Here is a 25,860-nt window from a genome sequence, read left to right as displayed (position 1 = left end):
GTTCTGCCCATCCTTGTTAATCTTTTCGGCAATCGTCGGTTACACGAGGCATATCAAATAAGTGTCTTGGGCTTTCTCCTTCTTTGAAAATTTGGTTTCTTAGAAAATCGTTTAGTTTTACATGAAATATGGGATTTTCGTAATATTATTATAATAAATTTAGCCAAAGTCTTTCATTTTTATTATCATAATTTTACGTATTCTCCCGACTAATGATCATAAGACATATAAAAACGGACGAGGTGGTATATAGGCATAAGCATCGAATGGTGTAAGTGTTACGCCATTTTTGCTTAGAAGTTATTGCTATGTGCAGATCGGCATGGCTAACATAGCCTCTCTTCTAGATTGCTCCACATAGGAATAGCGCCGCGTAGGGTAGTAGTACCAAGTGAAAAGAGGCCGACTTTTACTAGATATTATTACATTCTTTGTATATTATTAAAATTATTTAAAATCATTTAAAGCTTAACTGGAATTTTGACCTAAAGAGTTGGAGAAGCAAGGGCTTTCTTCAACATTTTACCTCAAGACTAATTAAATTGTTAATCTTCGTATAAGATTCCATTGGACTCAAATAATTCGCTTACGACACATGCTAAGCGGCAGTCACTATCTATTTAAGTAATTTTTTAGCCATAGCGCTCTATTATAGCGATCACAATGTTATGCAAAAAATTTCTAAATACGTACGGAGGGACGTTCCTAATTTCCAAGTTTTCTTTTTCAAGAGCATTATAGCCGTTGTCTATCAAACCAATGTCTTCAACAAATGCATGTTATACTCGAAATTCAAGAATTTACTTAAATGTTTATTTATTTAGTTGTCGATCTTAATTTTCATTTTTTTTTTTTTTAAATTTATATTTTTTGTTTTTTCAGTTTGCTTTAACTTAATTAGTGTGTGCATGTGTATGTGTGCGTATACAGCAATTTCGTCTTAATAATTAAAATCAGTTCTTTAATCTTTACATATTCGCGAGGACATCTCCTGTAGTGGTTCCAGCTCTTTGCTTGAAATGAGATCAAACTCCTGTACAAAGTAATAGAAATGCTTATAACAGGCATTCACATGCGCTTCCTATAAGAAAGTTTTGAAAAGTTTATTACTATATGACATTTTTTTTTTCACTTGTAAATAAATCACTTTAGTTTAATTATTAATCATTTTTTAATGAAATGAAATAATGTTAATCACTTACCGCCCCAATACTGACAATTCGATCAAAATGATGAATATAAACATGGACGAATACCCGAAACAAACGTGTTAAAATTTTACGGCAAAGCGTCGGAAATGTTTTAGGAAACGGAATATCTGTAGTTGGAAAAAAAAGTATGCATATGTAAAGCCTTAGTAAAAAAAGTTTACTTCTAGAGAACTTAAAAAAAGAAGTCTTGACCAAGAAAACTAATAGAATTTTGTGCGTTGCGAAAGGCACGGTTTGCGTTTCTAATTGTTAATCTGTAAGAGTCCGTGGCAATCAGCGTTCAACGTTCCGTTAAACGTGAGACGTTCAATTGATCTGGATAGATCCAGGTTGAAAGCACCAATTTCTTTAGTTCATAAACATATTTTTAGATTAGATGAAAGAATACCATCTAATAGTATATATCCATCTAAAGTAGGGATTGGCAACTTTTTTCATCAACGGGCCATTTTAATTTTCATTCAGTCAGCCGGTGGCAGAGCAAAGTCAAACTGTAATTGTAAATCAATTTAACTTCTTTCTAAATCACTCATTTTATGGCGTAATAATCGGAAAAAAAAATGTAACAGTTGATAGCTGCACATCAGAAATGGTCGCGAAGACAGATACAATTCAATTACAGCATCGCTATGTGCGAGTAAATTGAATTATTTTTATTTTTGAATTGACTGGACTCGACGAGCTCACGGGCCATCAGTTGCCCATGACTGATCTAAAACGTTGCATACATACAACAATAATGTAGATATTCAATCAATAAAGTACGAAAGTAGCTGCAATTCTAGTTTAATTATGGTGGATGTCTTAACACTACCTTTTGTCACGTAAAAAGCGTAAGATAACTTTTATCCTATTCACCTTTTTATGACAATAAATAATAGCATGGGGCGCCAAACGTTTTAGTAGAGGTTTGTATGCGAGATTCGGCCGCAGCTACACGTAACTTGTTTATTTTTCAAGGCCTTGCAAAAATTTCACAAATTTAATGTAACCCTACGACGAATATTAATATAATGGATTTATTATCCCTTAGCAGAGATAGTGTTTTCACGTATTAAAATTTTAATTTACCTGTAGAGACAGGAAACACGGTTTCATTGTTAATGATGGATTCAATCCAGTCCATTAACAATTCTATATACTTTGGTGCAGGCAGAGCTGTTGGTTTTTTATAACTAAAAATATAAAAGAAATGAAAAAGTTTTAGATTAATTTCATGTTATAATAAGTACTTTTTTGGGCAGTACAAAAAGTTTTAAATTTAGATAAACTCAACGAACGAAAGGAATAATTCTAGAAAAAAGGTCACGGAATGTACTTACTTTTCACCGTCAGCCCACAGATATTCATATCGGGAACCACCGGACATTGTCGGGCACGTTGTTTCGTTACAATATTCGGAAACCGTCCCATATATTAAATTGATTCGATTGAAAAAATCTACAACTAAAAATATTGTAAAATGAAATTTCGTTTAATTAATTATATAAATTGCGGAGAAAAATGTCGTATTTCTTACTATTGGAAGCAAGGGCTTTAATCAAATCTTGAGAAGCACTTCTGAGATAGTTGAATATGAGCTTTCAAATATATAGAACAATTGTTACATACATTCAAACTGCTGTATATCAAATCTCATTATTTTTTTAATGACCTTTTATTGTGTTATGTGTAAGCTTTAAATTTTGTATTGTTTGATGCATTCTGTCGCCCCACACGCAGATGTTTTGCTTCGAAACTATAATAGTCTAACAGAATGATAAATTCGTAATAGAGGATTTCCGTTTTCACTATTCGCAACTGCTAGTTGTCTTTATTATGTGATGAAAATAAGTAAATCAACTATAACGGGCCGAAGTTCACTACTAACTACCACTATTATTCATACAATTATTTTTCAAAAGAAGGTATCCCATAGGAAGTGGTCGAAAAATTTATCCGATCGGAACCATTTTCAGTAACACCCGTCAATGAACTAAAACATGTCAGTGTACCAAATTTCCTCTAAACATTTATAGAATTGTGGCTTGCAGATTGAATTGCTGTTGCATACATCCATGCAAACTTAATATACCTTTGTACCTCAAGTGGTGTAGCGTGTAAAACGCTGACTATTATGTCAATAGCTTTTTTTCAGTTAGGTTTCGAGCTGACGAAGGTGAGAGGTAGCAAAGTTTTGCAGGTGACTCATGAGCATGTTGCATCGTGTACATTGTTCATGCTGCGGAGAAGTGAGAGAAAAGATAAGTTATATTATTGCGAATTTATGTAAGCAATGACAATTTGAAAGACCTGATTACTTGATAACTCATTAAGAAATCGCTTTTGTCAATCCCAGCCCAATAGCCTCAAGCTTAGGAAGAAATGATTGTTTCAATTTTTCTGTCTAATTAAGGTATCTAATAATTTTTTTTTCGTATTAATTGTAATCTTTTGATTTTGTCGTACTTTATTGAAATATTCGCGTTCATTAATCCGAACATCATATTCCCCATATTGAAAAAGTATTTCTTAACGTAAAATAAAACGTCCTGTTGAATAATTTGCAAAATTGATGTCTTCCCTGTGTGCTTCAATAAGTCGGCTGCAACCTGTTGAATTGTTATAGAATTCGACAGAGTTATAAAATATATTACCGTGTACAGCAACCCAATCATTTAGATTCTCCCCATCAGGTAAACGCACAACTTGCCTTAAATTTATTCCAGATTGTAGACTAGCTTGCGCTTGTTTGTGCAAAGAGTATCGAATAGTACCAGCAGTAAAGCGCTTTTTAGGACGGAAGGTCTGAAATAGCAAAATACTATATATTACAAACATTGCTGAGAAAAAAATTAATTATGAAATTAATGAAAAGTGACATGAGAATATATTATAAACATGTATTTTATATGTACCGTACTATACATATACCAATGGAGACGCTTCGTTTTTATTTACTAATATTAAAATATAACTTCACCTATACGATGGTGCACTCAGTAAATATTATTAGTAGTTTAGATCGATACTAAATGGAAAAACAAATTTTTAGCCCTGCAATACAGTTGAGAAATCTACCTAAGCCATTCAATTCAACATCAATAAATAGGGGCGTAATTTGTGATGTATATAATAGTCTGCGTTTCTAATAAAAAACTCGCATAAATTTTCTATCAAAAAGATATGCGAAAGGATTCTCCAGCATTGTTAAAATTTGAGAAAATTGCAATAACTCACTGTAAATCTTGAAATCTAGCGCAATATTTTTCAATTCTGAAAATGAATTCTTATTAACTTTTATAAAATACATCTTCGGTGCTTAATAAGAAAACAACTCACACAAGAGTATATACATATTCATGTTCATGCAAAAGGTTCAATTCACATTTGTACCTTTCCTTTTTGAAAGAATTCCAAAAATCCATTTAAAGCCATATTCGCAACTTTTAATTGCACGACATAAGACTATGCTTTTTACTAATTCTTACAATTTTTTTTAAACTTGCTCATAACCTTCCATTTATGATAGTTAATTTATAAAACCAAATCTAAATTTACAAATTTATAGAAATGCAAACAAATTTTACAACGTTGCAAAATTCCGTAACGATTCACATGAAAACGTATCTTTTGCCGGCTATTATAAAAATACTGTATAAAAAGAACTACTGCGTGTTCGCAGCACAGTATAAAACACTTACATAGTGGTATCTTTTTTTTCGGAAGTCAACCATTGTTAATTAGCTAACTTAATTTTGCACATGAAAAAGGAAACTTGAATTATTTGCTCAATTTCTGGTAAAATGACTGTAGCAGTTTTTCCACTTGGTTTTAACTTTTATTGAGAGGAGATGGAACTCTTGAAAAGAGACGATCATTTACTCACCCCTTATTGGATATTTATATGTATAGTTTAATATTTATAAGGCTATAGACTTATTCCAAAACTAAATATATACTAATCGAACGACAGATTACTAGAATTCACAAATTAACTGACAAGAGGTAGATAAGCATAATCGCCTAATTTCCATGGAACACAGAACACAACATTATAGTGATAGTTTTTAAAATAACTTTACTGACAGTTTGTCTGTATTACTAGCTACCCGGAACCCTTCGATTTCGAGATGGAGCACCAACAACAAATTAAGGAATATAATTACTACACCCGACGGAAAAATAAAAATGTTATGGGTACCAAGTCACATCGGTTTACTGGGAAATGAGCAGGCTGATCGAGCGGCAAAGTATGCTGCTTCTGCTCCTCTAATTATAGATGATGTCATGGAAAAGTTGGATCTTCAAAGATACATTGGAAGAAAAGTTAAAGAGAAAATTGCAGAAGGAAATTTACAATACCATCATCAACACTACTCTTGCATTAACCCTCAATTAACTCCACCTCTATATCCAACAAATGTTGAGAAAACCAAGATCCAAACATTTTCGAGAATTCGCCTTGGTCATACAATTGCAACTCACCAATGGATCCTGAAGAAGTCTTCTCCCCCAATCTGCTGTTGTGAACAAACTCTTACTATAAAGCACATTCTCTGCGACTGCCTCAACTTTTCCTTGGCTAGAAGTGTTGCATTTGGAACGATTAACCCTTTGAACATTCTACAATCAACTTCAGAACAGAATATCAATTCAAATTTTTTTCTTTATTAATACTACTAAGCTTATTATCTAATATCCATTTATTTAAATTAGAGCCGATAGCCTGTGTTGCTAGTGCTCAATGTCTCTTTTTTTAGTCTAAGAATTCAATTCATTAGTCTAAAATTAATATAATAATAATAATAATAACTTTGAATATCTTTTAAGTGCGTAAGTCTGGAGAGTCTGAATGTACTACAGAACGAAGTACATAACGGCTTCCAATTACGAAAAAGACAGAGAAATTATTCTGTAGAGCTCTAAGAAACAGTATAAAGAAACCCTCTGCGATCGTTTCGGTACATCCTTTCCTTTTCAGCACACTAAATAACCATTTCTCAAATAACCAAGCTCTTAATTATTTTGTTTTTACAGTTAAGTTTCATTTAAGGAAGGTTTTATCAAGAATATGCGCATTTTCTCGAGTGTTTTTATAATGCATACGGCCTAAATGAAAATGAGAACAAAGCCAGGTTTTCTGCTGATCAACGTCAATATTAGCCTTAATCGAACCATCTTGTAAGGATTAAGCTATATTAAAGCAGATATCTTAGCGATGTTGCAAATATGAAAATGAAATGAAAATAATATAATTGTTTTCTTTCATAGTAGTTTTTTATGTTAAATTTATTAATCTCTTGTATCCAACAAATTGTCATAAATCTCTTCTATTCCGGGAATCTGATGAAGCTTCGCAAGAAACTTTTCATAGCCCGCTTGCTCCTCTGAAGGCAACTCCACATATTTCTAAATATAACAAATGAATAAGCAATAAGCAAAAAAATATCGACAATTAAATGTACCACGGGCGTATAGATGTGTTCCATATTTTCGATGATATAGTTTTTTGTTTCAATCGATTTCCGCAAGGAAAGCAACTCTTCAGGTCTGCAAATAAACTAATAGAAACATGGAAGTTCAGTATTCTCAGCATTCGAAGATTTCGCTTCTAAACGCCTTACATTAACAAGCCCGGCAGCGGCATCAGAGACTTCAACTTCTTCTGCTCCACATTCGATGGCATCTTCTGTAGCTAACTCCTCAATATTTTTTGATGAAACTAAACGCTCCTCACTGACGGTAGCTTCTATAAGACCATACTCTTCAAACAAGTTATTCGTATCTATGACCATAGCGCTAGAAATAATTTTGAAAGTACCCATTTTAAAATCAGGAACAAGTTAAGTTTTATCACTTACCCGGACTTTCTTAATATTGGTGCAATCTCCTGTTTCAGACCAGAATAATTATCGGTGTAAATAATCAAAACGATGAAAACTTTTTGCTTAAAACGCAAATCGAGGCGGTATCTCTTTAGTTCCGTTTTGTTTTGCTGGCACTTTTTAATACTACTTTGGATACTTGACATCGGCATATTTTTTCGAAGTGCATCATCAATAACGTTTCGCAATTTCGAATTGAGTACTGGATCTACGCTACCGCCTTCTTGAATCGCGAGACGTAGCTGCCGAGCTATTCTCAAAAAGGCCATAGCTTTTTGCCCATCTTTTTCTGCCTTGATATGTTTTATATTCGCCCATTTCGAGTGGCCTGCTAATAAAGGATATTTTGTCAACACTATTTTCCTTAGTACACTTTTATTATAGCCGAAGTCTTTCGTCACAAGGAGAACGTTCACTAATCTTTGTAAAATCATGTTTCATAATATGATATCTTCTTCTTCTCTATTCAGCAAATCCACAACAGATGATTTATTTTGTTAAATAAAGAAAAAAGATTTTATTAGTACTTAATATAGACATCAAAATATACAAATGTGACATTTACAGGTGTTAAGCTATCGATAATTCGTTTCAAATTGTGTCTGTTTAAAAGTTATCGATTGCAGTAGAAGTCTAATAATATTGCGGCCATTTCTAAGAATACAAACAGCGAAAAATAATTTATTAAAAAGAGATTAACTAATTGTTGGGTGTCCTTTTTCAAAAAATTATGTCGGACCTAGTCTGGAGCATTAAGAATGGTGAATTGGATCAAGTACAACTTGCGTTGGAAGCAAAGGTAGAGCAATGAAAAGTGAAAGTTTCGTTCGTCTGGCTTGATATTTACTGCGTTTATCGCAATAAGATATCATTGTTTTGATTTCTTATATATAAATAATGTTAACACTCCTTTCAGTCGCACGACATAAATTCAGAATTAAATGGTAGATATCCCTTACACTACGCCGCTGACTACGGGCAGTACGACGTTTTGGAATATTTGATTAATAAAGGAGCCAATATTAATGTAAGTTTTAAAATATCAACACAATATTTGTTGTATGCGTTTGGATTTAAATATTTAAATGTAGATTATGGACAAACATGGTATAACTCCTTTACTGGCCGCCATTTGGGAGGGACATACAAAATGCGTAAAATTGCTTTTGGAGAAAGTAAGTCAACATTTTTTGATATCCGATCTATGTCTGCCAATCAGATTAGCGATTCCCAAGTGAATTTATTTCGCAAAAAAATAGCGAATTTTAAGTACCATTAAGCGGAGTCAAGTTAATATTCGAATACATTTGCGTAGTTGTTTCCAACCGCCGACTTTAACGTGAACTTAGTTTTTCAATTTTATTTTGAAACGTAAACGCTTATGCCATATCCTAAACTCGACTGTCTTAATTATTAAAAATCATTTAATTGCTGGTAACAATATAATGCAATTTACTAAGTAAGAAAACATTTCTTAATTAAGAATATCACGTATTTAGTAAAGCAAATGTATTCATTCTCTACGCTTGTACTCCTGCAATATGGACTACTTTTCTTATTTGAAGGAGAAATGTGGAGCGAGTAAGACGATAAAAATTATTAACATGGCGAATTATGCAAAGTAGTGAAACTGTTGTGACCTTGTATCTTGCAGAGGATGTCAACTGCTACTAAAAAATTATACTCTTATGTCTAGGAATGCCTTCGGAATACATAAGTTTTTGTTCTTATTTTTAATCTCTAACATTTATTTACGAGGAATACGTTCAAAGGAAAATTCGCAGTTAATTCGCCAAAACGTAATGTATTCATCAACCAAGTGCGAATAAATACATGCAGAAATTGAAGCTCTATAGAAAGAGTAACAGAAGTATTCGTCAATAAATAAAAAATATGTGCCACCAGAGCTTATTTCAACCAAACTTAAAGATGTTGTATATTTTCCCCTGATTCTTACGAATATAAAAAACCCATTAGAATTGCAAAAGTAGTTTGCTAATAGTGATTATTTAATTGACATTCAAGCGGCTGCTAGGCGGTATCGGGTTTTAAAAAAATGGAAACATCTAAATCTTAATCGCAACTTAACAATGCTCTTAGGTTCCATTTTAAGCTGGCAAAATATTATATTTTTTATTCTAAGACATATAATATTCATAATATTCAAAGTCTGCTTATTACTTAATTCTGATTTTAATTAATTTAAGGGTGCTGAGCAAAACGGCAAAACTCCCGATGGAAAAAGCTATATCGAGGCTGCCGAAAAGGAGGAAATACGTCGACTGCTATCCTAAATTTACTATTTGGCCAATATGTCTACATGCATTTGATTTTTACCCTTTTTAAAACCGTAAACATTCATTATAAACGTATTATAATTAATAATAAAATGAACATGTATGTATACTTTTATGACGTTGCTTCAATTCAATTCAATTTAAAATAAATTTGAAGTCTGAAGGGCCCATGTTCGCCTTTTTCAATCTGAATTAGAATATAAAATAACATTCTCTCCTTTAAGTATTCCAAAATAAGCATTTAATGTTAAACATCAGCAACTTTAAAAATTATAATAGTTTATGTGAGCAACAATAGTAAAAACAATTTTTTTGATTATTTAAGTGATTTTAGGAAAATTAATACGTATGCACATGTAACTGTCACATGTGAATGTAATGTAGTACAGGTTTTCAAAATTCATAAATTTTACAAAGCAAAATGCCTCAAGCAGAAATCAGTTTTCCCGAGCAACTAGGCAATGAAGAAGTTAGAGAAATTTTAAAAAGTACTACCGATTTCCAGCAGTATTCACTTCAAATTGAAAAGGAATTTAAAGTAGTGGCAAACAAACCGATCGAAGGTTACATTAAGGAATCTCTCATCCTTTCGTAATTAAATGAGTAAAGAGTGTTATAAAGTTTTACAACCTATAGAGAATATGCTAACAGGAAGCGATTGGAGGGAGACAGAAGATACAAATGTTTCCTCATTCTAAGGAAAAGGAAAATCGTGCGTGAAGTGCTGTAGAGTAAAGGTAATTATAATTTGCAAAGCTTGTGAACCTGAAACGGACGAGACTGATGCGCCGAGAACGCCTGAACCAATACGGAGGAACCTGGACGCGAGACAAATCACTACAAATCATTTGGTCATTTCATAATGGAAAATGCAAGGAATTTTGGCAAGTTTTTATATATATATATTAAAAATGTCAAACACAGCAATCTGCACCTTATGCAAGCATTCCATCATTGTAACCTATTTGCATGCAGTTTTGGAAATGTGATGATTACCTTCTTTACGTTTGTACGTTCGTTCTTTAAAAGAAAAAAATTAAAAACAATATTTCAGTTTTACGTTTTTGTTTTTTCATAATTTTGAATAGAAGCTTACATTAAATGACAACTAAAATAATTAATTAATTAATACTTTAACTGCTTATATGAGTGAAATAGTGTGTTTATTAATATATACATATATATATACATATATATATATATATATATATATGCATAATCTTACATATATTACGTAACTTTATTCGACTTTACTACTACTTTAGGTATTGAAAATGTGTACAATTAGCAAATATTCTACTTGTGTGTATGTGGCTTTGTGTATAACCAAATGTATTCTATATCCTTTCATTATATTACTATTTACACGTTACTCAATGATTTCATTTATCTAAATAAATAAAGTTTATATAATATTAACAAACTAGAAACATGATTAACAAAATGAAAATCAATTTTATTTTGTTGCGGTTTTTACAAAAATATATATTCAAATGAACTTATCTCTATTGAATATATATATATATATATATATATATATATAATAAATATATATATATAAATATATATATATATATATATATAAATACCTATATACATATATATACATATATATTATATATACGATTTGTATATTTATACTTATATTCAAATATCAGTTTATTAAATCAATAATAGTGTTATTTCTCACTTTTCTACTTATTTTAGAAAACTAATCTTTTTCTCTTGATCTAATTTAAAGTTTCGTATAAAACATGATAAGCGATATATATAAATATATATATATATATCGAACGAGTTTGTTTTGTGCAATTCTCCTTCTAGCGTCCTTTCACTGCTAAATATTCTTTGAAATCATGATGACTGAAGCTGTGGTGGAGAAACGAAATGCGAAAAATGTGAAATATTCTTTCTACTAAAATATATATATATTTTTTTTTTTTGGGTTATAAATTAATTTTCTCAATATTAAATTTTTCATGATTGGCATATTGTAATGCATTTCAAAAATCTCAATATTTCCTCCAAATTTTATGCCTAATTAAAACTCATTAAATTATTATAAATATTGTGGAATAAATTGGTACAAAAATATATAAAATTAAAACGAAGCAGAATGACAAAAATCATTGATGTTTGTTCGATCCGTGAACCTGTGATATATGTACATTTATCTATCTCGTATTATTAGAAACAGGTATTTAAGCGGGTTTTCACGCATATTCGTCAATGTCACTGCACTCATCGTCGTCCTCATCTGATGAAATCATTCGTCGTTTCTTGCGCTTGCCTTTGTGAGCAGCCTTCCGTATTGCTGTAGGTTTAGCCACTATTACGGATCGAGTTGTCCGTGATGTCGGTGTGACAGGTGACTCCTGGAATAAGATAAATATATCGTCAATTAAATCTGACGTCAAACGTTTATTAGCTCATTTTTAAACTCCACACCACTTGCAGTGCAGAGTATTTTAGGTATGTGCCGATGTATGTGGCACCCAGAAGAACTTCTGTTAGACTCAGTTTTCATTATAGCGATCCCATTTTCTGAATCATTTTAAGCTTATGTGTCTGTCTACCCGACTGAAGCCTGTCTATGTATTTTTGTGTTCAAGATACGGATCGAATTGTTGACAATATATGGCACATTGATGCATTTTGACCCAAAGAAAAACGCATCGATTGGTTCGGACCGTTTTAACGGCCGCTTCCGATATAACGCTTCATTTGCAATAACTCCTTATTTATTTATTTATTATTGCAACTATTTGTATAAGAGAGTTTATAACATAATTATATGTATAACTTGACTGAAGGGCTACTGCTGTCATCACCTTGCTCCATAATATCCGTAGTAATCATTTCCTTAAAGGAAAAAATTGCAATTTTTAATAGTTTGTCGACAAAATTCGGTAGGAAATTAGTATTTTGGCATAGAAAATATATGGGGAGAATTTTTCGTCGGATAGACTATATTTTGGGTCCGCGTACCACATAATCGAAAATTGAGTCTTTATAAGTCAAGGGGTTTATGAACGAAATTGATCCATAACGCTCATTTGGAATAGAAATTTATCTTTTCCAAATAAACCTTATATACAGAAAGCCTCCCTTTTAGTACTTTATGGCGAATAAATTCGAACGATACTAAGGTCTTTGACAAGAAAATTAATTTCGCTTGTTTTCAACTCTCTTTCAGTTAGAGCTTCCCATAAAAAGAATTTGAAAGGAGTTAAGACATCTCTAGGCGAAGTAATGTAATGTATTGGGCCTGGTTCGACTATAATTGTTTATTTTTTTTTTAGTTAACATATTTTTTTATTTCGTTTTAATTACAATTTACTCAAAATTACTTAAAATAATAGCGTATAATAGGATCTCGCCATTACAGGTGACAAACGATCTTCTTTAATCTTATTAAATTATTTAACTTTTTAATAATTTAATCCTTCACACTTAAAATAACATTGAACTGACGAAACCAGTAATGAAAATGTGGCCGTTAGTGGTAGTATTTCTGATTATTGATTTTTAGCCTTGTTGTCCTATTTAAATCACCATTAATTGAAAGTTCTTCACATTTTACCATATATAGAGAATTCCACGCAGCAACACTATTTTTGGCCGGAGCAATAGTCTACAGGTGCTACTTTGGGGGTTTTACGTAAGAGTGATCAGCACTGCTTACAAGTGATTGAAAAGAGTTCAAGCATCTTTTTACGATATAACAGATTCCATTTTATCAGTTTTAGTTTAGCTCAGGATTTATTAATGTTTCCATATTCGCCCGGGTCACCCGCCTCTAAATATCTAAAAACTACATCAACTACCGGTTGTTGACAACTGGGAAACCACTAAAAAAGGTAAGGATTATGTTAAGCTAATTACATTGTTTGTGACAAACATATACATGTGTATATTAATTGAGATTTTATTGTGTAAGAATTTCCACCCTTTGAACTGCCGCAAGCTTTTCTTTTTATATAGTCATATAAAAGTGATTTTGAGAATAAAATACATTTTCTGCCGTTTGGTCCATTAGAATAAAACATCATTTAAGAAAGCTTTTATTTTATTTCTAATAAAATTCGCGTTCTGTTTAACCTGCGATTAACACATATCCTAATCTACTCTTTCTTGTTTAATGCCCATGTCACTTGTGAAGGCTGTCGTTTCGAATATGCAACAATGTTAAGCGCACTATATTGCATTGTTATCGAATCAAAATGTACGCGTAGAGTTTAATGACGATATGCAGAATTAATCGATGCCTCAACTCGGAGTTTCCATGTTGGCACCGAATCGTTATAAATAACAAACGGAGGATTATAAAACAACAAAAAAAAAAAAGAAAAAGAATATTATTTGAACGATGGGTATTTAAGATTCATATAATTCTACTTTCAGTCTCATTGCATATTTGTCTCCGATGAGAATTGCATTTATATTTGTTGTTTGAGTTTGTTTTCATTTTTACTTGACAGAATGCTTTCAGAGGAGAGGTAGTCTAGGTAAAAAATATTCTCGCTAATTCTAATTTTGAGAATTGAAATGAGCTGTTGGTACTTCTTAATACTTTTTTACGGTGAAATTTGTTATGCGTAACTAACGCTCTTTTTCGGCAAAAATAAAACAATTGATTTCCTTATCGCGCAACCTTTTTTTTTCATGCCAGATATAGCTTGACTTGTTCCCAAAATTTCAAAAGTACTTACTTTTATCGGCGTAGGTGTTGAAAATATGTGATTTTTGCTTCTATTGCCAAAGTTAGGCGATGACAGGTTCGCCATATTAATAGTCCCACTTGCTCCGCTTTCATTTGGTGATTGATATGCTCCAGTTGAATTCAGTACTGATGTTGTTGGCGTAATATCAGTTAACATAGTGCTATTCAGTTTCGATTTATCGTACATTTCTTCCTCAGACTCTACATCATCTGGATCAAGTTTTAACATAAGTTGCTTAAACTGAAGTTATAGCGAGCATGTAATAAATGTAAAAATTTTTATCTTAATTTACCAGCATTTAATAAATTATATTTACATCTAAATATTTGACAACTAGATCCATTTTCTCTTCATCGGTTAAAGGCTTAATTGCAACATCATTTGAGGCGGCATTAATTTGATCTTGTTGTTTTTTGATTATATCTATTGTCGTCTTAGGATTAAAATCTGGCACATTTTTCCGAGTAACAGCTTTCTCGTATAGTTTCGTTTCCGACGGTGAGTAGCGTGATATTTTACTATCTGTTAGACTGTACATGTCTTTCAAATGCTCTTTTAGCACTAAAAGCAACATGCAAGCTTGTGCAGACGTAATGCACTTTTCTATCTCCAAAGTGTTGTCAGGCAAACGTTTAAATAGCACCGCAGAGTCTTCTTCGTCATCATCATCTTCTAATATATCACCTGAATTTTCTCCAGGTTTTAGGCATTCTTTAAATGTGGCCAAGATATTGGTACCAGCCATTGAAATGAGTAAATCGATTTGATGTATAAGATACAAGGGCTCGTCTTGAACAACAAACGGAAAATAAGCCATATTATCAGCAATGTAAAGCATTTGCCGTAATTGAGTTTTCTGATCGTCAAATTGTTTAGTAACTGTTTGCACCAATGCACGCCTTTGAGGTTTTGTGGTTCGCAGGAGTGTGTAGAGGAAGTCATTTAAAGCTGTTGGCATTGCATCTGATTCCCGTTTTCTAAAAAGAAGTCAAATTAATTGAGACGCTATTCTTTTCTAAAAACTCTTATTGACATGATTATAATAATTGATATCATTTCATGTTGTTACTGCTTCTTATTCTATTTGTGCCAGATTTAGAGTAAAACTATATTTGCTGCATAAAATGGAACAGCCAAAAAAAAAATTTGAAAAACACCATTCACTCTCTTTTAAGCCAATCGTCTCATATATATAACCTTTTATATATGCATTTGCGTTTATAAATTTATTTACATACGTACATATACACTTAAGTATACGTTCAGTTGTTGAACTATAAATCATGCACATAATTTATTATATAAGCGCTCTTACACATATCCACGAATAATGTTCCCAACTTTTCCTTTATTATTGCACTGCAGTAATTCCTGTAATTTGAAGCACAACTGCAAACCGAATTGGACTTTCATGTTAACAAAACCTGAATACGTTTTATCGATATCTTTGAGAAGAGCATCCGCTCTATGTGCCGACTGAAAGAAGAAACTCATTATGTTAAGGCTTTATTATCACCATGCGAGAAAAACCAAGAAAAAGCCAATCGTACCTCTAGTTTGGAATCTGTACTAAGACAAATTAAATACGGTACCATACGCACCGGATGGACCAAACCTTGCCTTAAAACAATTTGTACAACTTTAACAGCCCATAGCCGTACTGCGTCGTCGCGATTTAGGAAACAATCAAGAATTTCTTGAAGATATAACTGTATTATGCGACTAGCCATACCGGAGGAAACGTCATTCATCTCTTTTAAGTCTTCATTCTTGCATTGCTTTTCCCCTTTAATAGCGAAACAGAAGGAAATGTTATAATTAATAGTGAAAAAGATTTTTCCAAAATAGAAGAGTCATATTCATCTAAGAAGGAATTTTTCATAACAAATTTATTTTTCCAATCGGAGGTTTGTGAGCTAATTGGGACCATATTATCATTTTAAGATAATATTAATGAAAAACTACAGATAAATAAATAACTTTTGCAAAATGACGCTTTTTAAGCAATTGCGTAAAATTGTTGAACATAATTTTTTTTTTATGTGAGAGTGTGCGTACAAAAAACTGTATCTATTCCAAACTCCATCTGCAATACTGAGAAGGTGCTCGTCACCGTTTAAGTCTAAACGGACGGACAGAAGCACATACATACTTAACTTAGAACTAAGATTGACACATATATTTATATATATATTGCAATGTTTTTTTGCGGGCATTGCTAGGGAATGAGAAATCTAATATACATTGCTTTCTAATATACATTCCTACTACAATGCAAATTTATGGATTTGCATACATATACTTACATTCTTTTTCTTTATTGTACATGCACATTTCGGACTCTGTTAGGTAAATCCAAATGTTGCGCATACAAATAATTTTAATACCAGGTTCCGTTTTATCTGAACGTAGTATATCACAGTAGAATTGCTTCAGTTCTGACCTTATTAAGTAATCATCATTCATAACGCAGAACGAACCCAAGGCTATGAGTGCTTGCTTTCGAATTTCACAATTTGAACAATGTGTAAAAAACATTAAACATTCGAACGCATCATCACAAATTGTTACTGAAAATCCGCCGCCGCTTGCATCCCCTTTTGAAAATCATCCACAACCATAATATAACATTAAATTTCTTTATTCAATTTTAAAGGTCTATATGTATACGAACCAATTACGTGGGGAGCTTTGAAGTCAAAGTACCGCATTAAAATTCCAATTGTAAATAAACTTCGGCGAAACATTGGAGTATAAATTTCATCTATACTATGATTATTTTTAACAACTTGATTTCTACTGTAATCTAGTATGCGATAGAATCTACAAAAGAACGCATTAATCGGTAATTAAATCTAATAAATTCATATACGGAAGAAATGATGGCACTTACTTTTGAAAGCAATCGCGTATAAGTTTGTAGTTTTTTGTTATCTTATTCACGACAGCTCCTAAGCACGAAACGCAACTCGATACGACGGCTTGATTTAGCGATACAACAAGAAGCATTAAGTGTTCCTCCAGCGACGCTAAAAATGATTCGCTTGCGTTGTTTACAAGCGGTACAACCTGCAATTTAACAAGTCATTTTATAACTTCCCTCTTATTTCCATTAAATTGTATTATTAATTTTAACGGTTGATTTAAAAAAAAAATAGCGGCGACTTTAGTAAAAGATTTTTTTATTCTTCGAAAAAATCCATCAAAGCTGTTAAAGCTAATCAATCAAACAATAGGAAATGTTGTTATGAAGCCACAGATAAAATTAGCAGAAATACTTTGAATTTTGAATTGTCCCCATAAAATTGCACTCTTTGATAGGCAAAAAAAAAAAAAAAAAAAAAATAGATAAATAAATTGTCGAAGCATCATCCCTTAACTTTAAATGAAGATCAACTTCTTCATATCCTCTATCATTCATATCATCATATCACTATATGTATGCAAGGAATGTATAGGACCAAAGGCCCTCGTTTACAAATTTTAATAAAAGTAATTCTTTAAAGTAATAAAATATTACCTTTTCTAATATATCCGCCACAGCACATATAAATTTTGGCGCTGTCGATGGGTGGCATTTGATATTTAAATATGGTTCGATTGTCATTGCATGCCTCACTAGTAACTGTGGACGGACTTTAGCCAATAAATGAAGCGTTGTTATGCAACCTAGCATACGTTCATTGTCAGTATCCTCTAATTCAATAAGACGATCAACAAGACCATCTGCTAATTGTTGACATGCAAGAACAATTTCTTGTGGTGGTTCTGTATTCTTTTTCACAGGATCTTGCGTATTACCATCCGTCTTGAGCATATTTTCTTTGGGTTGAAATATCTAAAAGAAATAAAATGTAATGAAAATTGTTAATTCATTACTTTTTCGATTGCCAAGTCTTTTCTAAACTAATTTATCCATTTTGAATTAACTTAATCAATAAAAACATACGTACACTATTTAAGAGACCTTCCAACCAAGTTGTCCCAGTATCGTGCGCAGTATTAACAACATCGATAATTTGATTGATTTTCCGCTGAATCCCATGCTATAGGTTAGAAGAAATCTCTTAATTTCACACATTTAATGGTCTCTTAATAAGATACATACTTTATCATTCCTATTGCACGGAGTAAACCACATTTTCATGAAAACCTCGGTTACAAGTTTTTGAATGCCTTCTTCGTCATTGACACGTCTTATCATTTTAACACAAATTTCTGGTATTTTTTTAAAGTCTGGATATTCTATGCATATATCACGGAGAATTTTTATAACTCGCTTTCGTACTGACACTCCGGTATCCTTTAATAAGACAAAAAAATTTATAAAAACAAAATAAACAAGTAAGAAAATTTTATTCGGTCGTGACGGAATCTTTTATCCTAAAAAAGACAGGAAAAGTAAAAAAGACTATATTTTCATGCTGTATAATAGGTAGTGGACGCGAACGAATTTATCTATTTTCAAAATAAAAGCTATCACATATGCGTGTGAGCGTTGTAGGCGTGTGCTTGGGAAAGTTGAAGTCACTTCGAAATTCCTTTGCAAATTTTTGACGATATCTTAATGTTTGCCACAAACGCTACGCAACTGTTCGGACAGACGAACACGTTTAGGCGTATTTCCTATGTGAAACTGGCCAAGAATTTATATACTTTGTGGGGATTGTGAAGTTTGTTTCCGCGCCTTATAAGGGCACTGTAGATTGGGTAAGCGTGGTCAATAAAATATGCGTTCAAACTTTCGTATATTTGTCTTCTACTGTTTATGAGTAGTGAGCAATATACTCATTTTTTATTGCTTTTCAAAAACAGAGATGCTGTCAGTGTACGTAGTGCCGTGGGCATGTCCCTCGATCGATTTAGCTCATTTTCAAAACCAACCTGCGTGCAAGAACTTCTAATGTTTCAAATTTGAAGTCGATAACTTCATTTTTGCAGTTAGATTTGGAACAAAAAATATACAGACGGACAGACGGACATGCTTAAATCGATTCAGAATTTAATACTGATCAAGAATATTTATACTTTTTGGGGTACTCTGAAGCTTCCTTTCGGGCGTTGCAAACGTTTCTAGAAAACAAAGGTATCCTCGTTATCCTTCGGGCCGACCATTGAAAATAATGCGTTTTATAGGAAGAGCTCGAAAAAGTTAACTGATCCGAGCATTTTCGATAGCGTTCGTCTATAAGCCAAATTATTTGTACCAAATCTCCTCAAGATGTCTCACAAATTGCGACCGATGGGGCAAACGGGAAAATGAATAAATCTCAGATAGACAGGCAGACAGACAGACAGACCGACATGCTTAGATCGATAAAGATAGTGATTCTGAATCGATTGGCATAATAAAAAGTGGGTCTATCTCAAGTCTTTCTGGGTGTTGCATACGTCCGCACAAAATTAATATATTCTGTAATATAAACGGTATACGGTACCATAAAATAATAGAGAAACAGCAATTGAATCAAAAATAAACAATGGAGTAAAATACATACCAAAATTCGTGTAGACAACATATCATAATACTGATCGATAAGCTCCTCATTGCTTAAGACAAATTTTCCAACTAAATCGACGGCTGCCTCGCGCACCGAAATCGCTGCATCTAAAAATTTTTGATTTACACCCATTTGCATGTCTTTACGTTTAAGTACAAAGGGATCTACTTCGACAATATTTGCTAGACATTTCATAGCTCTCGTTCTGACTGCGATTGACGGTTCACTAAAAGCAAAAAACCATAAAAAAATAATTTTTTCTTAAATATATAAAATACATTTTGATTATTAAAGATACTTACTTTACAACCAGTATGATTTTCTTTAAATAACCATCAAATGATTGACTAAAGGGCCTTTTAGTCGCCAGATATTGAGCTATCAGATGGGCATTAGTGTAATCTATATATGTTTTGATATGTGATGCGTGGCTTATATCATTCGATAAGCTGTACGGTTTAATTTTGCTGATTAGAAAAGCTTTTCGCTGTTCTAATATATTGAAAATCTCCAGATTTAATTCTTGATCGATAATATCAGTGCGGCGACTATTTTCATTTGGTATTCTACCATCCTCACCACTTTCGTTGCAACTATCACTCTCCGATGATGTGGAAGATAATCCTAATTGATAATGAATTATTATGATTAGTTATTGCGATACACAACAGTCTTCGTCTTTTTATCAGTCCGTTTACTAAAAGAGAATTTACCTTTGCGATGCTTTTTGCGTTTACTGGTTTTCTTTCGTGACGCATAATGCTTATCGCCTTCTGCGATTCTTTTACGTTGACAAATGATATCTCGATACCATTGAGCTAAATAAAAGTGCCTCGCATAATCCCAAATGAGATTTTCTTCCTGCGCGTTAACCGCTAAAAAATCCAAGAGAATTTTCTGTAGGAACTCTGTTCGTTCTTCTTCTGGATCCACTTCAATTTTGTTCTACATTTTGTTAAAAAGAAAAACATTTATATCATCATCTGCTTAGCTGAAACGATTTTCTGGCTTTGGCATTTACACTTACGTTTGTAATGGTCAAATCACCCTCTCTTTCTTGCTCGAGCTTGATCGATTTAATCATGGAATCTATAATGTTCACTTTGCAACGAGATTCCACGGTATCTTTGCGCAGACGTGAAGCAACAATTCCCAGATAGTCCAGTGATACTAAACGTATGCTTTGTTCGATCGATTTATCTGACACATAGCGCACTAACATAGTTCCTAATAGAGAGAGCAATAATTCCGATGCTGGCCATTCTGGCTTATTCACCGTTGACAGTAAATCGTGAATAAAGTTTTCGAAGAGCGGTCGAAAATCGGTTTCATTTGATCGCGTTTTACATTTGTTCAGAAAAGTAGTTAAAAAATTGCCGCCAATGCTAATAGCGACTTCATATTTCTTAAGAACAACAACATCAGTGTTCGGCTTTTTTATGCGGGAAGAACTCTCTGAGATGTCATTATCGTTAATCTGTACATTCTTGGAACTGTCTGTAACGCAAAGCGCATCAGGAAGAATTGTAGCGCACTGTATAAGCTGCAGAACCAGGGCAGTGACCATTTGAATGTTTCCGCCGTTATTGGTCAATTTGAAGGGTCGTAAATTCTTTTTTGACGATGGTAAACGATCTATCGACGCTAGTATATCACAAAGTATGCTGCTTCGTATTTTTTCGTACTGCTCCTTTCGAAAAATCTAAAAACAAACAAACAAATGAATTTATTTAATGAGTAAACACGTGATTATATTATTTATATATTTGAGTTTTTAACGTTCTCTTTTACTAAATGAAACGAAAATGACTCGATCTTTGAGAGTAACGACGGGTTTGCCCACATTTGTCCTAATAAATGTACAATGTAAACAATCTTGTCTTGCAAATATTAAGAAGTGAAACGTTGGGTTGTTCACAGCGGATCCCAAATGTGAAATCAATATATAAAATTTGTCTTTTAAAAGTTCATTATTTTCTGGACTACCTAATGCTTTACCCATTGTCACGGACGTATCCATAATTACAATATAGTGGGAATAGTATATTCTGTAGACATTTGAATAGACTATTTTCCAGTTCTTTTTCATTTAGAGACAAAAGTTGTCGTTTTTTCGCAAATGCTCAGTAAATTATAAGTCACATATATTATCAAAATACGATTTTCATGTTGTGATCTTTAAGGTGCTGTTCGCACCGTCCAGTCACTCAACCAAGTTGCCGTTCAATTCAAGCTTTTAGGCGACTCGCAGCAACTTTTAGACAATTGTAGGGGTTGGGTATGGCTCAATCGTCCGTTTTATGACATTTTGCGCTTGAAATTCGATAGATTCTTTCATTAGATACAATGTAATTACTGTTGTTCTTACCGTTGTTACTAATTCCAAACAAACAAACTGTAACGTATCAATATTATCCACAAAAAATGGTTCAATGGCCAAAGTCGATAAAGGAAGAACTATTGTATCCACGAAAAAGCATTTGTCAAACAACATAACAAAGACCTTCATTAGCTCGACAACTTTTGAATAAAGTAGATGCAGGTTACGGCTATGATTTTGATACGCTTTCGATCTACCACGATTACTGGATTTTTTCATATTTTTAACAGTATAAACTGGATCGTACGATGGAAATATAGTTTCTCTTAACTGGAATTGCATAAATTTAATAATAACCGAAATATTGTCTTCCTGTAGAAACTTTAAATCATTGACAGTTGAATAAATATTGCAAATCAACAGACAGGATTCAATTCCATTAAGAATTTTTTCCATTACTTCGTCGTCAATAATTTCTTCTTCGTCATCCTGAAATTATAAGAAATCATGGAATTAGAATATATATATTTTTTTAACCAATTCAGTATATTTTCATTTTATTCATGTTGGCTTACCGGTCCAGCGGAGTAATTTTTTGCTAAATATATGTTTCTCATGGCATAATTAATTAAGAGTGTTAATTTATTTTTCGGTATCAGATCCAAGACATTTTTCGCTTTAAGTTTAGCGACATCATTACTCATCGTATTAAGCATTTTTGAAGAGATGCATTCAATATTTTCATCGATGTCGTCTTAAAGTAGAAAGTAAGAAAAAAAAAAAATTCCACGTTAGAGATATGGCACAGTTCGTAATACTTGCTATTTACCAGACTCGAAATTGGGCGATTCTGTATCGTCCAGAAGTTCGATTATTTGTTCCATGTTACGCATAAACTGTTGATATGTTTGTGAGCGTAAAACATCGTCTTTAGAGCATTTCGACGTGTGACTTGGTATGACGCGTTCAACACGTCTAACTTTTGGTTTCGAAACTTTAAAAGGACCAACAAAATTAATAATCATAATGAATTGTTATGCACCAAGCATCACGTTTGTCGACGCTACTTACATATTTGATCGGGAGGAATATCATCTATTGTGATCGGAAGTTTACGTTTTGCCGTGCTCTGCTTTTCATCAGCTTTCATAATTGTGAATGTGTCCTTTGTAATTCGCTTCTCCTCTGCCTCTGTTGTAGGCGCGTTCGGCACACAGTTGGCTGAGTTCACAGGGGTATTAGCACAACTTGTCACAGACTGAATTTGTTGCGGTAGCAATTTAAATTCGGATTCAGTAGTCAGTAAACCCACTTTCTTTGCTAACTCTGGTGACTTTTGTATAAATGTTTTAATACTTTGTTGCATTAGCCGTACGTCCTCGGCTTTAAGTCGATTTATACATACCCGAAGGTTGGGCTTGTCGCTATTGCTGTTGTTCGGTTTGTCCGCAGAATTGGGGCAAACTTGCGCTGACGACAAGGGTAAAGTAATTGTTGCGTCAGCAGTTGTTTGCAGGCTACTGTTATTCGTTGTTTCTTTTCCTATCGGCGGTTGGCATATGGCATTTTCAGATTTTACCACTTTTTCACTCGGCGTAATGTTAGAATTAACTGGGGCCAATTGCTTATGCTGTTGAATATTTCCTCCGAAATGTTGCCGATGCAAATTAAGCACATTTTGAAAGTTGCCCTGAATTGGAGCAAGTTGTGTTTGGATATTGTTACACGGCGTATTTTCATTTTCAACTTTCGTTGTAGTGATGCCGGCTTCTGCTTCTACCGCACTTGTTTCTTTTCCACACACTTTCGACTCCTGGGTCGCTTGTACAATTTCGCTTTCTTCTATTTTTATTTCTTGCTGTTGTACTGATGTCTCCTGAACATTTTTAATTGTGGAACAATTGTTATTAAATGCTTTTGCTGCTAAATTGACTGGCGGCAGACAATTCGTCTGTTCCTTAGGTATAGGATTTTCGTGTGGAAGATTAGGTGCATTTTGTATAATCTCTCTTGTTTGAGTTTCATGGGTATTCACCATTAAGCTAAAACGAGGAAAAAGAATGACATCTTTATGCACAGAATTATCCGTGGAAAGCTTACTTGGAGTTGGCAGAGTCTGCTGGTTTGTTTGTAACCCTCTGATCGATTAGTGGAACTAGTGGAAGTGGTTGTGAATGAGCTTGCGGCTGATGTATGGGATACGGTCGATGTTCATTTTGCTGTTGCGATGAGATGTGAGATGAAACCGCAATGCTCGGTAAATTTGTGTTGGCTAGGACAGTATTTTGTGGGGCAGTTATTTGCGCAGGATGTGCAACTACTAAAATGGAAAAGGAATTCATTACACACCCAAATGCTTCGCATATTAAACATTAGGCGCATACATACCATTATTTTGAGGAATATTAAACACTGTTGGTCGAAAGTTGTATATGCCTTGAAGTAATTCTGGGTAAGTGCTTATATTGGCACCATGTTGCTGCAGAGCATACTGTGGCTTTAATTGTCTAAAATGGCAATTTATAACAGAAAATTCTTATTAAAAACTTATTTACTTTTATTATTGTGCAAATGTCAATACAACTCATTATTATGATTAATCATTTTTATTTATTTATTTATTTTTTTGTTTTACTTACATGTTATCCGAATTGGTTTGCTCGATAGCGTGAACTAGTTGACGGGTTAAATTTTCGTCTCTTACAGATAACAAGTTTTTTGATTCACTAGCAACTAGCGTGTGGAATAAAAGCGTTCTATTAAGTGATGCAGCATGGCCCAAAGATTCGGCAACAGGCAATTCGCTCAGTACTATAACAATTTATCATAATAAATAATTTATAACAAATTAATAATTCAATGTATTAACACTTACAGTCGGACAGACTAGTTAATCCAGCTAAGGTCGTTACCGGAACACTGGGTATATCGCGTTCGCTCATGGTAGTTGCGTTCAAAATTTAAGGAAAACGCTTATATTTGATAGATAGTTATGCTGTGTTAAAAAAAAGTTCAAAAAATTTTCTTTTTTCAATGAATAGCATTAACGATAACCAAGAAATATTTTGCTTTGCTTTTTACACGATATACATCTTATTTAGATCAGATCAACAGTAAACCCCTGTATTTGTGCATTTTAATGTCTGTATTACGGATAAACTGTATTGTCCGCCGCGTGTCACCACCAAGATAACACAATCCTTTAAAATAGAACTATTGTGTAAAAAAAAAAGAAAAAAAACAAACTTGGAAAAACAATGAAATTTTCAATTATTTATAAGGATAATTTTGCGTATTTGCAAACTGTTTGCCTCGACCGACACAAAATTTCGAAGTTATGACAGCTTTGCGTAAAGGTGGAATTCATTGTGATTTGATCGCACCTTTGATTTCTTGAGTGCCATATTATTGTTAACTGCTGGTGCGATTAATTTTTCCTTTCGTTTCTCTCCTCTCTTATTTAAAATTGCATTTGTTTCACTGCAGCAACATAATTCCGCCACAATTTCAATATCATTTTATTATTTCTTTTCTTATAAAGCACTCAATACATGAAAAATATTTTGACTTGAGACTAAATACAAATGGCGACTGTGAGAACACAAATACAAACCAAATTAAATACAATGCTGCCAACATGAACGTCTCAATGCAGTCATGTCAAAATTTTCTATGTCTCACTATGGATTTTAAAAATCCCTGTTATGCATACATTGCAAAAGTTGTAAGAACTGAATTGGTTCTTGACTTTAATAGATGCATTAAAAAGAAAAATGTACAAAAATTTTCGAAAGATAAAGTGAAGTAAATGAAAAGTTGTCGTTTTTTTTTTCTAATTATATGACTAATAACGGAAACGCATTGACCTTCAAAAAGTGTGTTAGAAAAGCAAATGATTGACAAAATTAATGGAAAGAACACAATTCTCGACATCCGCATG

At 32.9% G+C, this 25,860-nt stretch overlaps 4 protein-coding genes across 10 annotated transcripts; 1 reads left to right on the top strand and 3 right to left on the bottom strand.

Moving 5' to 3' along the window:
- Positions 1-884: 884 nt before the first annotated feature.
- On the bottom strand, positions 885-4,752 carry LOC119633648 (MOB kinase activator-like 3). Of its 3 annotated transcripts, none has more exons than XM_038027291.1 (6): positions 4,587-4,752; positions 3,848-3,998; positions 2,534-2,657; positions 2,283-2,386; positions 1,203-1,318; positions 885-1,081 (listed from the first exon to the last, which is right to left on the bottom strand). In XM_038027291.1, exons 1-6 carry the CDS (start codon positions 4,626-4,628, stop codon positions 962-964), a joined length of 657 nt encoding a protein of 218 aa, XP_037883219.1. In that variant the 5' UTR covers positions 4,629-4,752; the 3' UTR covers positions 885-961. The 3 variants fall into 3 exon arrangements, with proteins under 3 accessions (XP_037883219.1, XP_037883220.1, XP_037883221.1); XM_038027292.1 differs by having other exon boundaries at positions 2,534-2,651; XM_038027293.1 differs by lacking the exon at positions 4,587-4,752 and adding an exon at positions 4,109-4,174.
- A 1,696-nt stretch (positions 4,753-6,448) lies between these two features.
- LOC119633790 (probable transcriptional regulatory protein Pmob_0807) lies at positions 6,449-7,588 on the bottom strand. The gene is made up of 4 exons (XM_038027536.1): positions 7,055-7,588; positions 6,818-6,992; positions 6,659-6,754; positions 6,449-6,602 (listed from the first exon to the last, which is right to left on the bottom strand). The coding sequence occupies exons 1-4, from the start codon at positions 7,510-7,512 to the stop codon at positions 6,486-6,488; spliced, it is 846 nt and encodes a 281-aa protein (XP_037883464.1). The 5' UTR covers positions 7,513-7,588; the 3' UTR covers positions 6,449-6,485.
- A 102-nt stretch (positions 7,589-7,690) lies between these two features.
- Positions 7,691-9,620, top strand: LOC119634062 (myotrophin). The gene is made up of 4 exons (XM_038027989.1): positions 7,691-7,877; positions 7,995-8,105; positions 8,170-8,253; positions 9,286-9,620. The coding sequence occupies exons 1-4, from the start codon at positions 7,809-7,811 to the stop codon at positions 9,370-9,372; spliced, it is 351 nt and encodes a 116-aa protein (XP_037883917.1). The 5' UTR covers positions 7,691-7,808; the 3' UTR covers positions 9,373-9,620.
- Positions 9,621-11,017: 1,397 nt separating this feature from the next.
- Positions 11,018-25,598, bottom strand: LOC119633204 (nipped-B protein). Of its 5 annotated transcripts, XM_038026613.1 has the most exons (25): positions 25,304-25,596; positions 24,796-25,133; positions 24,560-24,731; positions 24,309-24,427; positions 24,021-24,240; positions 23,326-23,962; positions 22,992-23,253; positions 22,750-22,914; positions 22,496-22,674; positions 21,969-22,409; positions 20,628-21,302; positions 20,314-20,545; positions 19,903-20,224; positions 19,598-19,826; positions 18,208-18,402; positions 18,053-18,145; positions 17,620-17,937; positions 16,993-17,168; positions 16,774-16,922; positions 16,406-16,696; positions 15,650-15,885; positions 15,415-15,575; positions 14,416-15,076; positions 14,088-14,339; positions 11,018-11,750 (listed from the first exon to the last, which is right to left on the bottom strand). In XM_038026613.1, exons 2-25 carry the CDS (start codon positions 24,860-24,862, stop codon positions 11,589-11,591), a joined length of 6,414 nt encoding a protein of 2,137 aa, XP_037882541.1. In that variant the 5' UTR covers positions 24,863-25,133; positions 25,304-25,596; the 3' UTR covers positions 11,018-11,588. The 5 variants fall into 5 exon arrangements, with proteins under 5 accessions (XP_037882541.1, XP_037882538.1, XP_037882539.1 ...); XM_038026610.1 differs by having other exon boundaries at positions 22,992-23,962; positions 25,304-25,597; XM_038026611.1 differs by having other exon boundaries at positions 22,992-23,962; positions 24,796-24,915; positions 25,304-25,597.
- Positions 25,599-25,860: the final 262 nt, after the last annotated feature.

This window comes from Glossina fuscipes, unplaced genomic scaffold (genome assembly GCF_014805625.2).
Source record: "Glossina fuscipes isolate IAEA_lab_2018 unplaced genomic scaffold, Yale_Gfus_2 2, whole genome shotgun sequence".
Lineage (NCBI taxonomy): Eukaryota > Metazoa > Arthropoda > Insecta > Diptera > Glossinidae > Glossina > Glossina fuscipes.
Note: the sequence above shows the minus strand (reverse complement) of the source record. Positions and strands in the feature narration are given on the sequence as shown.